At 55.7% G+C, this 13846-nt stretch overlaps 1 protein-coding gene across 1 annotated transcript; it reads right to left on the bottom strand.

The window, feature by feature from the left end:
- Positions 1 to 668: 668 nt before the first annotated feature.
- Positions 669 to 13811, bottom strand: MRPL21 (mitochondrial ribosomal protein L21). Its single transcript, XM_042957425.1, has 7 exons — positions 13690 to 13811; positions 9195 to 9252; positions 6969 to 7054; positions 5647 to 5810; positions 3165 to 3217; positions 2119 to 2222; positions 669 to 783 (listed from the first exon to the last, which is right to left on the bottom strand). The coding sequence occupies exons 1-7, from the start codon at positions 13787 to 13789 to the stop codon at positions 719 to 721; spliced, it is 630 nt and encodes a 209-aa protein (XP_042813359.1). The 5' UTR covers positions 13790 to 13811; the 3' UTR covers positions 669 to 718.
- Between the last annotated feature and the right edge of the window lie 35 nt (positions 13812 to 13846).

The raw sequence follows: 13846 nt of genomic DNA on the forward strand, positions 1-13846 counted from the left end.
GACCTGTCGTCCCTCCTTGCCTGGGGGGTTAGCTGGCCTGACTCCCAGCACACAGATCTGGGCGGCCCCAAAGGCTTCTGGGACAGGCGGCTGCTTCCAGGACCCACTTGGGAACCCCTCCCGCCCCTCACCGCTCCAGGCTGCCCACTGTCCCTCCTCCCGTCCCCGCTGCCCCGCCCTTGGTGAGAGCGCCACCCCCCTGCACCGCAACCCTCCTTTCCTGCTGGACCGAAAGCAAAGGACAAGAACAGGGACTCTGGGCCCAGAAGGTTCGAACCCCAGCTTCTTGAAAAACCCAATCACTAGACACAGGTATACTCGGAGATGGGGTCCACTCGCTTTCTGTCCACTCATCTTGCCCAGAAGTGGAAGCCGGACTGTTTCTCTTGGCGTGGGCTCCCGGGTCCCGGCTGCGCCCCCCTCCACACCCTCGGGCCCCACCGCCTGCGCTGCGGTGGAGGACAGCCAAGAGAACCATGGTGTCCCTTGCACAAGCCTCCAGGCTGCAGCCCCGGGAGGGCCGTGCTTGTAATTCTTCCCGAATTCCAGGCTTCTCTGGCTCCGGGAGGCTGGCTGCTTAAAAAACTATGCTCACAGACGGGGGTTCAAGCTACAATGGCCTGTCACGGGCACGTGGAGATTTTACGTCACAACTCAGAAACCCGGTCTCCGGAAAACGGGAGTTTATTTTTATACTCTGTAAATAGTGGCTTCGCGATCAGCACAAACACGGAGCGATCTCAACGGTGTTCACCCGGAGGACAGTCTGTGGGTTCACGATAACTGGAAAAGACAGACAACAGGGTCACCGCTCGGCCACGGATTCTGCCGCTGTTCGCGAGCTATAGTGAAACCCTGCTGCTGGGCCACCCGAACTTTCCATGGGGTTGGCCTCACACCGGCTCTCCCCGGGCGGCAGGCACGTGTGGGCCCCGCCGGCCACCTGCCGTGAGCGCGTCACGGCGGGTGCTTTCCTCTCTGCCCACACGGCCCACGGGCACCATCAGACACAGCAACACCAGGGCGGGGAGGCCAGGAGCGTCCTGGCCTGGGGGCGGACGGCCCGTCTGCCCGAACCTGGGGCTACCTGATGGCGGCAGAGTGTAGGAGAGGCTCCTCCTGGCCTGACCTGCGGGGAGGCCGGCCTACTGGTTCGGGATATTTTAGCGACTCCCGACTATGAACAGCTTAGGCAGCCCTTACGGCATCACCAAGGACCGTGGGCGCTATGCGCTCCCGGAGGCAGGATTCCATAGCCCGCGCGTCCCAGCCACGAGGAGCCCCCACCCTGTCAGTTAACCGGGCAACGGAAGGTGGCCGTGGACTGGGGCAAAGAAGGGTGACGTGTGGGGGTCAAAAAGAACGGGGCGGCACGGGCCACGCCTCGGCTGGGCGCTCCCCCAGGACGGGGGGGCAGAGAGTGGGTAGTGCCAGCTGGACTGAGACCCGCCTGGGGCCTCCTCCCTGTGAGCCCAGGTGCCCCGGTGCCCTCTACCCTGGATGCGTGGAGCCCGGCACCCACACCAAGAGGCTGGGCGGGGAAAGCCGGCCTCCTGCCCTTGCTCAGGGGACGCTCTCGCCTTCCTGACCCCTCGCATCGCACCCTCTGCAACACTCCTGCAGCGCGCTCCAAAACGCCCCGGGATGAGGCCTCCTCTCCCCTTCCCGCTCACTGGCCGCTGAGCCCACCCCACGGCCCCTCTGTTCCCTCACGTGCTGCTCACGAGCCCCTGCCTGTGCACCCACGCGGGGGACACGCACAGGTGACACGCACGAGTGAGGCCTCTGCTGTGAAGTCACCCCTCAGACTCGCTGCTCCCAACCCCACCCTGGGTCTCCCCGACCGCGCCAGGGTGCCTCCTCCCTGCGCGGCTCAGGCCCTGCCTTGTCCCGTCGTCCTCACGCTGCAAGCTGCCCGAACCGTCATCACGCAGCTCCCCCTGGTCCACGGTGGGCTTTGCTTCTTCCCTCTCCGACCTCTGACCTCACCCCTGCACCCCTCCGCCTGTCCGTCCCCGTCAGACCTGTGAGGCCGGGCAGAGCTCCCTCCCCGGGGTGTGGCCGCTGTACCCCCGGCGGAGCACGAACAAGGTGCCAGCCACACTTTCTCTAACTTACCTTTCTTCCTCCTGTAGTTTTTCCTTCTCTGAAATTTCATATTGATTTTTGGCCATGATTCTGTCTTTTCAATGACTGTGGCTTCTACCCGAACGAGATCCTTCCTAGAAGACAGAAAATACCCTTTTGATTATTTTTCAAGCTTACTAACGCTTTATGTAAGAATTTCCAAAATGAAGTTTTACTGTTGTGTGTGTGTATGTGTTATAAAAGTGATACGTCCTTTTCCCTGCAGATATTTTGAAAAGCACATAGCAGCCTGATCAAGCTCAGTGCAGAAAGGACAGGGCTGGGGGGACTGGCAAAATACGTGAAGAGGGATAAACTCCCAGTGATGAAATAAATCAGTCATGGGGACGTGACTACAGCAGAGAATACGGTCAATAATGCTGTAATCGCTTCGTGTGGTGACAAACGGTGACCAGGCCCGTGGGGGGCGTGCACTCTGCAACGTATGGAGGTACCATACACCTAAAACGAACGCCGTGTCGTATGTGAATTATACAATTCAACACCATAAAAAAAGAACAGCATCAGGGTGCCTGGCCGGCTCAGTCAGTGGAGCACATGGCTCTTCATGTTGGGGTTGTGAGTTCGAGCCCCACATTCGGTAGAGTTTACTTAAAAAAAAAAAACAAAAAGAAAAAAAGACAACAGGGGCACCTGGGTGGCCTAGCAGGTTAAGCGCCCGACTCTTGATTTTGGCTCAGGCCATGATCTCACGGTTTGTGAGTTCGAGCCCCGCGTCGGGCTCTGAGCCGACAGCAAGGGGCCTGCTTGGGATCGTCTCCCTCTCTCTGCCCCTCCCGCTGCTTGCACGCATGCGTGCACCCTGTCTCCCTCTTTCTCTTTCTCAAAATAAACAAACATTAAAACAAAACAAAACCAGCAAGAAGATCGCAGCATAGTCCGGCAACAAATCGTAAGGGCCTATGCTGTAATAAGTTAGTAACGGGACAATGGTGTGGTCCGGGGATCCTCTGCCTGGCGACCCTGCGGTGGCCCGCGTGGGTCCTGGACAAAGCCAACGTGAGCGAGCGTGTTACCCGAGGAGCGGCTTGCCAAGTAACGTGAAGTTGTCGGCTCCCACCAACAGCACCTGCGGAGCGAAACAGACACGTTACCGGCAAGTGACACGAGCTCGTCGATCAGGCGGCGACACAAACACCCTGGAGAACAAGACAGTGTGCCGATGGCATGCCGCCGACCAGGCTACCTCATGAGTCGGTGCCTGGGACGGGAGCCGCTCAGGAGCTGGCGAGCGGCAGCCGGGGCAGGAAAAACCGAGCCCTCAACCTGGTGATTGTGCACCCCGGGCAGTGTTTGCCATCTGTGCAAACGGTGGCTCTTTTCTTTTTTTTTTTCCTTTTTAACTTTTTATTGGGGGGCGCCTGGGTGGCTTGGTCAGTTCAGCAGCCGACTTCGGCTCAGGTCGTGATCTCGCGGTCCGTGGGTTCGAGCCCCACGTCGGGCTCTGTGCTGACAGCTCAGAGCCTGAAGCCTGTTTCGGATTCTGTGTCTCCCTCTCCCTCTGCCCCTCCCCTGTTCATGCTCTGTCTCTCTCTGTCTCAAAAATAAATAAAATAAAACGTTAAAAAAAAAATTTAACTTTTTATTGGAAGTTATGACATAGACAAGGAGAAAAATGCACAAATCATACTGGGGTACTTTTTTTTTTTTAAGTTTACTTCTTTATTTAAGAGAGTGCAGAGCAAGCAAGGGAGGGGCAGAGGGGGGACAGGGAGAGAGAATCCCCTGTGGGTTCCACACTGCCATCAAGGAACCCCACGTGGGGCTCGAACTTACGAACCGGGAGCTGAAATCAAGAGTCGGATGCTTAACCGACTGAGCCCAGCGGGGGCCTCGTTCTGTGGCATCTTTTGAAGCAGCTCGTAATGCTAACCCTGCGCACTCAGGTTCAAGTGTATTTTCTGAGGACTGCGGAATCCCATCCAGCAGCCTTTCTCGGCACGGCCAAGTGTGGCCTCCCAGGAAGACCTCTTTGTGCTGCAAGGGCAGGGGTTTTTATTGAAGTTGGAGAACCATCTGAAGTTTGACTGGTAAGAAAAATACCTGAGCGTATGAAACTTAAACATCTAAAGGCAAAAAGCGTCTTTTGTAGCAGTGTAAAAGGGCTCTTTATGCCAAACGATGACAATCAAAAAACTTTCACAGTTACTTCAAGGACGTGTTTCCTGCTCCTAGAGTCTAGATTTCCTAAGTTAGGAATAAACAACCCGCGTTAGGTGAGGCTTTCATCTATGTTAACGTGATGTTTGAGAACAATGTCTTTGGGAGGTGCCTGGCCAGCTCCGTCGGTCAAGTGTGTGAGTCTTGATCTCAGGGTTGCGAGTTCGAGTCCCATGTATAGAGATTGTTAAAAAAACAAAACAAAGCAAAAAGCCTTTTTAGAAGCCTTCATAGATACACTCTTAAAGGCTCCCGTTACTTTAGACATCACAGAGTAAAGCCGCTCGTGCTCACGAGCTCATGACCGGCCACCGTGTCATTAAGGAGAGGAGAGTTCTGAGGGTTGCTGATGTCCAAAACAGTTAATTAGTCCAGCTCTGGGCTCAGATCACAGGCTGGGAGAAGAACTTCTTAGAAACAGAATTTAATGCTCTGCTTGGTGTAACACATAAAGAGCCTGCAATCACAAAGGAAGAAGTCTTAATGAAAAAACCACACGTGTTATGGCACATTACGCTAACAGTTAAACCTATCCTACAAAAATGATCTAGTGCAGAGAACTTAAATTTTATATACTTTTATAAATAGAACAGGCCAAAAACAAATAGAGCCGCCCAAAACAGCAAACAGAATCCTAAGTGATGAGTAGAAACACTAACTTCACAGACAGAGCAGTGTAGAACGGCCAGTAAGATCAATCAGTCCCAGGGAAATGCCTCTGAATCCAGTCCTCTCTGTTTAAAAGCCATCAGGGGTGCCTGGGGGGCTCAGTCTGTTCAGCATCTGACTCTGGATTTTGGCTCAGGTCGTGATGTCATGGTTTGTGAGATCGAGCCCCACGTCGGGCTCTGTGCTGACAGTGTGGAGCCTGCTTGGGATTCTCTCTCTCCCTCTCTCCCCTGCTTATGCACGTGCTGTCTCTCTCTCTCAAATATTAAAAAAAAAAAAAAAAAGAAAAAAAAAGCAGCAGCCATCGATTCGAAGGCCAGAGTGGTGTTCCAGCTGAAACATTTCTCCCGTAACATGGGGTTGAAAGTCTACGTGTTCACCTGGACGCCCATTATGTTCTGTGGGAGCACGTTACGGAGACGGGAGACGAATGAGCACACGTACTTTCCTCTGCGGAACGTGCTGCCTGCCTCCCTGTGACAGGGTCTCCTGGGTGGGGGTGGGGGGGGGGCAGCCGCCCGCCCCTCCCTGCCTGCCACCCCCGGGGAGGATGCTGCTCTCCTGCCCCATGGGGATGCTTGCCTTCCCCCGCCGACCCGAGGGAGCCTCCCCAGGGATGCACCCGGGGAGTGGGATGGCACGTGTGGTGACTGTCACTGATGGTCTCACCTTCTCCAGCCGGATCCTCTCCCCACACGCAACGTCTAATTCATTGTCAATTAAAATCAGGTCCTCGGAGGTCACCTTCCACTGGTGGCTGGCAAAGTGCACCACGGCGAAGAGCCTGCCGTACTGGCCGGTGGCGATCAGCTCGTTCACCTTCCCCACAACCTCTGGGGGGGGGGAGGGGAGAGGGAGAGTCAGGACCCGGCCGGGTCGGTCAGCTACTCATGACCGGGACGGCAGCCGCTCCACCCCAGCCGCTGTGACCGTGGTACAGGACCACGTGGCCCCTGCTCGCTCTCAGCGGGACAGGAAGCTTCCCCGGCAGCTGGCACCCTCGAAAGGGGAGCTCACAGCCGGGGGCTGCTTCCTCTCCCTGCTACGGGCAGTGTCAGCCCACTATTCCCAGGAGCACAGGCACTCGGGGCACATGGGGCTTTTCCAGACCGAGTCCCCAACCCCACACGATACCCCGCTCTGGCCTGAGCACTGTCTCTCTGACTCTGGGGAGGACAAACCTTCACCCTGTTCGATTCCCCGTCTTTATTAAGAAAAGGCCAGAGGACTGGCAAAGCGAAAGGAGAGGCCGTTTTGCAGATAAGGAAAACCTAGAATTATGCCGCATAGCGTCGGGGTCTACCTGGAAGCTTCTGCCCACACAGCTCCCTGCTTCCGCCGCCCCGGCTCGGGTCACAGCCCCTGCGGAGCCCTGACCCACCAGCCTGTGCGGGGCTGGGTGCGCGGGGGAGGAAGACATCCTTTCTGCCCTGAAAGCGGAGTCCAGGCCGGAAGCCGCACCGAGGAAGGGCAGGACGCTGTTTAGCTGGCGCGGCATCTCAAAGACGCCACCCGCTACCCTGCGTGTCTAGCTCTGTAAAAGACACCGAGGGTGCCGCGTCCCCTCATGGCAGCCACGGCGGCCGGCCACACCGTCCCTCCTCACGGCCACAAGCCCCGGGCGGACACCCGTCCCGACACCCCGACGGTTTCTCCAACGCCCAGGACGGCACGGGCTCCCGCTGTCCGCCGTGCACCCTGTTCTGATCGCGGACAGATCTGTCCCTGACCCCGTGCTCCTACCAGCGACGGGAAGCACGGATGGCCCTGGGGCCCCTCCCTCACTTACGCAGCCTGCCCTGAACGTGCTCGGTGCTCAGGAGTATTTGCTAAGTGAATGACGGTTTAACTTTTTGTGCTCGGTGGCGAAAATGGGCCTGAGCATTCACACTGGGCCTCAGAGCGCCCGGCGACGTGACGTCCTGTCTGCGGCCAGGTGACCGCCTCTGTCAGGGAGGGGGGCACCGCCCTCCAGCTTCTGCCCCCGTTACCTGCGTGCTGTCTGGTCTCCTCAGCTGGGTCTGGCAGAACAATTTCTGGCCAAGGCGGTGAACTCAGCGACGTTTCAGGAACGTACCTGTAAAACGTTTTCACAAGTGTGTGTCACCGTTCAGAATCTGTGAGACGGGGCTGTGCTCCCAAGCCCGGGGGCGGAGGGGGGGGCACGGCAAGTGCAAACTCACGGCCGTGCTGCCACGAGACGACCGAGGACAGGCTCCCGCACAGCTTCCTGGAAGGAGCAGGGATCCAAGGAACACCCACTAATCACTTGTAATTAAAATGGAATTCCGACCATCTTATTCCAGAAGATCCCCTCCTTGGAATAACCACTAATCACTTGTAATTAAAATGGAATTCCGACCATCTTATTCCAGAAGATCCCCTCCTTGGAATAACCACGCCCTGGGCCAGTGGCCCATCCAAGGAAGCCGGGCCCTCTCAGTGTCCCCAGGGCACACATGCTCGGAGGTATGGGCTGCGGCGCTGTGCTCCCCTCCCCCCAACACTCCACAAGAAGATAAGAAGCTCTCAGCGCCTCCCCCCCCAGCCCACTGGGGTCCTGTGTCTCATCTTTGGCACTCGAGGGCCCTGAGGGCAGGACTCCAACGTCAGGACCGTTTCCCGTGCTCTCCCCCTTCCCCGCCAACCCGAACCTCTAACTCCCACCCGGCAGGGGCCTGCTCGGCCTTCATGGGGGGACAGGAGCCAGGCAGGCCTGCGTCTGAAGCCCAGCTCTGCCGCCAGAGTAACGCGACCCTGGCAAGCGTCTCACTAGCCTGCGGGCCGGTTTGTCTCACTGAGCAAATGGGAATAAAAGCCCCTCCCCCCACCCCGGGGCTGGGCAGGGTCAGGAGGGTCAGTGTGCCCGGAAGGCTGGGCAGTGGGGACGCGCTCAGGAGCAGGGGCAGTGCCGTCGCGCGTCTGTCCTGTGCCACAGCCAGGCGTCTGCCTGTGGCACAGGAGCCGGGAGCACCGGGCCGGGAGCCTGGAGGCAAAAGAGGGCCGCAGGGTCTTTCTGACTTCCCAATCTACTTCTGCCTCCAACTACTGTCGCCTGCAAAGAGGGGAGAGCTCGGGAGAGCCCAAACTGAATTATCAGAAGCGTCTTAGAGCTTCTGTCCCTTTGCTGCCAGACGGTGACAGGTCGGCGTTTCTGCTGCAGAGCTCCAGCAAGGAGAAAAGGCCACTCGACAGGCAGAGCCGCCGACCGCGCAGCAGGACCCATGTCACCGGCGGTCAGCAGGTGCTCGACACAGACCCGCGAGTCAAACGCTCCCCGGGACGGGGTCCGCTGGCCACAAAATTAAACCGGGCTCGTCCGTTGTGCTGACCTTGGAGCTCCCAGAGACACGTCCCGGCTCTGCAGCCAGGCAATGACCTCTGATGGACCCGGAGGCGCGGAGTCTGTGCGCGGGAGCCCTGGCCCCCCGGCCGGGTCGGGCGGCACCCCACTGCAGACTGGCGAGCTGGAGGCCCGTGGGGAAATAGGAAGAATCAGGCAAATTAACTACAATCCCCCTTCAGGGGCTCTCTCTGTAAGCGGATTCTGTCTTTCGACTTCTTCTCAACGTAAGAGAGCCCTGAATGACTCCATTTCTGAGATCCTGTGACGCAGGGCAGCTGACACTCTGGGACAACTTCCCGTCCGACAGGCACTGCCCTAAGCTCTTTAGACGTGGAAATTTACTGAGTGCTCACAGGACTCCACCGAGATGGACACGTACATCACTCCCATCTTGCAGAAGAGGAAACGAAGCTCAGAGTGGACCACCCGCCCAGGGACCTGCCCCAGGCTGCGAGGGGCGGGGCCGGGATAGGAGGCGGGGCTTCCTCGATTTTAACTGCTACTAGGGTGTGACTTTGTCAGATTCACTTCCTGTAGTTTTCCCCAAAGCGTGATGCTTTAATACTGAATACACTCTTCCCAGTGGTATTTAAGCTGTTCCTAGAAATTCTGATACAACCTTCCATACTCCCAGTTGGAAGTCTCTAACTCGGAGTTAAAAACTTTGCTTAATAAAACACAGCTGCGTAAGGCCCGGGAGCACACTCGTCTTCGGGTTTCTCGACGACCCCATCCACACTTACGTCGAAGGTTTTAGAAAAACACTATCAAAAAAGTTACATCTTCTCGAAAACACACGCACGTGCAGTTTTGGCTTTAGAACGACAGTCCCACAAACGAAGGGTCGCCCGAACCCATATTTGGACATTACCCTTGTGGAACTGAAGTGCTCTGTGAACCGAACCTTCGGGAAGCCGACCCCAGGGAAGCTGAGGGGACAAGAAAAAGGGGTAGTTACTGGTATGAAATGCCACAGTTCTTCACAAAGCTAAAACACACAACGCTCTTGCTGGTGACCGAGTCAGACCACCACACTATCACGTGCCTGTGGAATAATCTAGGTCACCGAAGCTAAAAGAACGTCACTTAGTTACTGCTTGTGTGTGTTGAGATGTGCTCCTCACACCATCGGAAGTTTTCAAGCAATCTCTACACTCGATGTGGGGCTCAAATTCACGACCCCGAGATCAAGAGTCACAAGTCTCTTTCTTTTTTTTTTTTAAATTTTTTTTTTCAACGTTTTTAATTTATTTTTGGGACAGAGAGAGACAGAGCATGAACGGGGGAGGGTCAGAGAGAGAGGGAGACGCAGAATCGGAAACAGGCTCCAGGCTCCGAGCCATCAGCCCAGAGCCCGACGCGGGGCTTGAACTCACGGACCGCGAGATCGTGACCTGGCTGAAGTCGGACGCTTAACCGACTGCGCCACCCAGGCGCCCCACAAGTCTCTTTCTGACGGAGCCAGCCGCGTGCCCCTGACCGCATCATTGAAAAGAGCCCCAAATCGGAATCCCTCACCCACGAATCCACTCCTCGACCACCAGGTGCCCAGCAGGTTCAGACGCTGTTCTGGGCCTCCAAGACGGCCCGAGGGGCTACTCTCACCCCTGTACTGTCCCTCTCAGATGGAGCCGGTCTCTGTGACCGATGGCACATGGCATAAGTGATGTCGCAGAACTTCTGAGATTAGGTTATAAAAGACTGGAACTGAGGGCTCCTGCCGACAGGCAAGGAGTGGGATTGGAAATGGACTGTCCTTGGGGTGCCCGGGTGGTGGCTCAGTTGTTTGAGCGTCAGTTCACGATCTCACGGTCCGTGGGTTCGAGCCCCGTGTCGGGCTCTGTGCTGACAGCTCAGAGCCTGGAGCCTGCTTCGGATTCTGTGTCTCTCTCCCTCTCTCTCAAAAATAAACAAACATTAAAAAAAAAAAAAAAAGAAAAGAAAAAAAAAGAAACGATCGTCTAGCCCCAGCCATTGCCATCTAATGAGAGCCAGAACCACCCAGCAAAACTGCTCCCGCACTCCTGACCATCCGAAACGGTATGACATAAAGTTAGTCGTCTTTAGCTGCTGGGTTTTGGAGTAACTTGTTATGCAGCAGGTGACCAATACACCAAGGGACAAAGGCAGTCACCCCCTACTGAGTCAAGAGCCTGGAAATCAGATGCAGAGCTTAGGAGCAAAAAGAAAAGAGCAGCGACTCAGTGGCCGTTGAGGGTTTATTTATTCATTTATCTCTGAAGATGTTCTGTTATTAAAGTTCTTTTGCGGGGGTGTCTGGCTGGCTCAGTTGGTAGAGCGTCTGACTTTTTTTTTTTTTTTTAAATTTAAATGTTTATTCACTTATTTTGCAAGAGGGAGGGAGAGCACGAGCTGGCAAGGGGAGGAGAGGGAGAATCCCAGGCAGGCTGCACGCTCCATGCAGAGCCTGACGCGGGTCAAACCCACGAACTGTGAGATCGTGACCTGAACGGAAATCAAGCATCGGATGCTTTTTTAAAAAACGTTTTTAAAGTTTATTTATTTTGAGAGAGAGAGAGTGAGCAGGGAAGGGGCGGGGAGGGAGAGACAGAGAGAGAGAGAGAGAGAGAGAGAGAGAGAGAGAGAGAGAGAGAATATCCCAAGCAGGCTCCCCGCTGTCAGCACAGAGCTCAATGCAGGGCTTGAACTCTCGAACTTGAGATAATGACCTGAGCTGAAACCAAGAGTCAGATACTCAACCGACTGAGCCACCCAGGGGACCCAACGTTTTTTTTTTTTTTTTTAAAGTTTTATTTTTATTTTGAGAGAGACAGAGACAGTGCACGTGGGGGAGGGGCGGAGAAAGGGAGAGAGAGAATCCCAAGCAGGCTGCACGCTGTCAGCCCAGAGCCTGATTCGGGGCTGGGTCCCACAAACCGTGAGATCGTGACCTGAGATGAACTCAAGACTCGGATGCTTACCTGATGGAACCACTTCCTTGCATCAGAGCAGACAACTCTTGATCTCAGGGTTGTGAGTTTGAGCCCCATGTTCGGCATGAAGCCTACTTAAATTAAAAAAAAAAAAGTTTCCTTTGTATCTTTTTTTCTGTTTTTGTTATGAACACACGTTGGCCTTTGTCAAATATTTCCTGTATCTATTGACACCTTTTTTTTTTTTTTTTTTTTTGAGCTATAATTGACATCCCATAAGATTCACCCTTTCGTAGCTACCTGTTAGCAGGTGTTCCCAACTATGGGTCTCTTGGGTTGGTTTCCTCCTCTCCTCTGCTACCTCGCTGCGCCTGGGGTTTAGATCTTGGACCTTCTCTCTCCTTTATCTACGCCCACTCGCCTGGTGACTGCACTTAGCTGGATGGATTTGAGGACCACCAGTATGCTTAAGGTGCAGCCTGGACCTGACTCCCCACTTGACCATCTGCCATCACCACTTGCGAGTCTAATAGGCATCTCGAAACCTACAAAGGCTCCAGGTTCCCCCGAGTGCCTGCTTCTCCTCCCCATCTCACGTGACCACAACTTCATCTCTCCCGGTGCTCAGGCCAAAAGTCTCCATCATTTCGGACCCTTCTCTCTCCTGCCTTCACAGCTATTGGCAGTTCCTCCTGGTTCTCCTCTTCAAGAGATCCGGGTTCTGACCACCTACGGTCTCCAACCCACCCCCACCTCCCGCCTGAACTACCACTAATGTCCTGCTCTCCCCATTACCTCCCTTCTCTGCACAGCAACTAGAGTGATCCTGCTAAAACCTAGGTCAGATCCTGTCACTATTGTGCTGAAACTCTCCACGAGCTTCCTATTTCATTCAGAGAGAAAGCCAAAGCCCTTGCAGTGGCCTGCAGGGCACGGGCAGCGTGATCCCCTGTCTCTCTGAGCCCATCTCGTTGTTCATTCTGCACCCGCCGCTCAGGCTGCCTGCCTATTCCCATAACATGCCAGGCCCATGCCAAGCACATGCCCACCTCAAAACCTGTGTTCCTTGACTGTTCTTCCCCTAGAACCTCCCTCCCCCGCAATCCACAAGGCTAATTCCCTTCTTTTCTCTGGGTCTCTGCTCAAACACTATCTCAGTAGAGAGGCTTCCTTGACCATCCTATTTAAAACTGATCCCCTCCCTCCCAACCTACGCTTTCTTTTTCTCTGTAAGACTTATCAGCTTCCAGCACACTATGTAATGTGTGTATTTAAAAAATATTCTTAAAGTTTATTTTCTTGACAGACAGAGTGTCCAAGTGGGGTTGGGCTGGTGGGGGGGGGGGAGGGCGGGAGAGAGGGAGGGAGACAGAGAGAAGGAGCGGGGAGAAGCAGGCAGGAGGGGGAGAGGGGAAGGGGGAGGGGGAGAGGGGGAAGGGGAGAGGGGGAGGGGGAGAGGGAGAGAGGGGGTGGGGGGAGAGAGAGAGAGAGAGAGGCAGAGAGGCAGAGAGGGAGAGAGGGAGAATCCTAAGCAGGCTCCACTTTGTCTGTGTTTCTTAAAGTGGGCGTCCGGACTTGAACACGGCATTCCAGGGGTGGTTTTATGTGGAGGTAGAAAGCAGTGGTTTCCAGTGCTTTTGTAAAAATGTTCCTGCCAACTTAAAGCCAACTTTCACCAGGGCACCTGGGTGGCTCAGGTCATGATCTCACGGTGGGTGAGTTGGAGCCCCACTCGCGGCTTGCTGCTGTCTGCTTGTCAGCACAGAGCCCACATCGGATCCCCTCTCTCTGCCCCAACCCCGCTTGCACTCTTTCATCAACAAACAGTTAAAAAAAACCAAACAAACCCGCATCACCACATCTAAAAAAGGGAACAATTATTTAATACCGTCAAATGCGCATTTTATCTAATTTTAAAACATGTTTAAACACCCCCCCCCCCAAATACACACTCCAATCATTTCAGGCAAAAATACAGTGTTTTTGACGAATGCAACTTTTTTTTAGCCTCATAAAAACCCAGGGCCTAAAATGCAGCCATTGCTTTTGCTGAACGGGTTAAGATTCGGCAAGGACCTTCACCATTTTCCAGACGGGGACAGGGAAGGTTGGAAGAGGGGCTCGTAGCCCGGGGGCGATGGTAAAGCACAGGCGCCTGGAGGTCTGTATCTCTCTTCCCCCCACCTCCCCGCCGTGTGACCCTGGGCAAGTTACCTAAGCTCTCTGAACCGAGCCTCAGGTTGCCCCCCCCCCCCCCCCCCCCCGGGTAACACCGGGCCTGCAGAGAAGTTGAAGGGCTGCGGTCAGCAGCTAAGCTCCTAAAGGACCCGGGATCCGAACCCTGGTTTCACCCACCGCAGGGCCGGTGCTATATTCGCCGCATCAGGGACAGCGGTCAACACCGAAGGCACCGGGGCGGACACAGACACGCGCGCCCCGACCCCTCCTCTCACCCCGCCGCCCGGGTCTCACCCGCTCCCGGCCCCGACGCGCTCAGGACGCTGCGGCTGCAGGCGGACGCCAGCCGCCCGAGGCCGACCCACACGGCCCGCGCGGCCATGGCCGCCGCCATCTTCCCGCGGCTTCGGCCGGAAGCGGAAGCGGCAGCGGCGCGAACCTTGTGCGTCGA

Source organism: Panthera tigris, chromosome D1 (assembly GCF_018350195.1).
Source record: "Panthera tigris isolate Pti1 chromosome D1, P.tigris_Pti1_mat1.1, whole genome shotgun sequence".
NCBI classification, from domain to species: domain Eukaryota; kingdom Metazoa; phylum Chordata; class Mammalia; order Carnivora; family Felidae; genus Panthera; species Panthera tigris.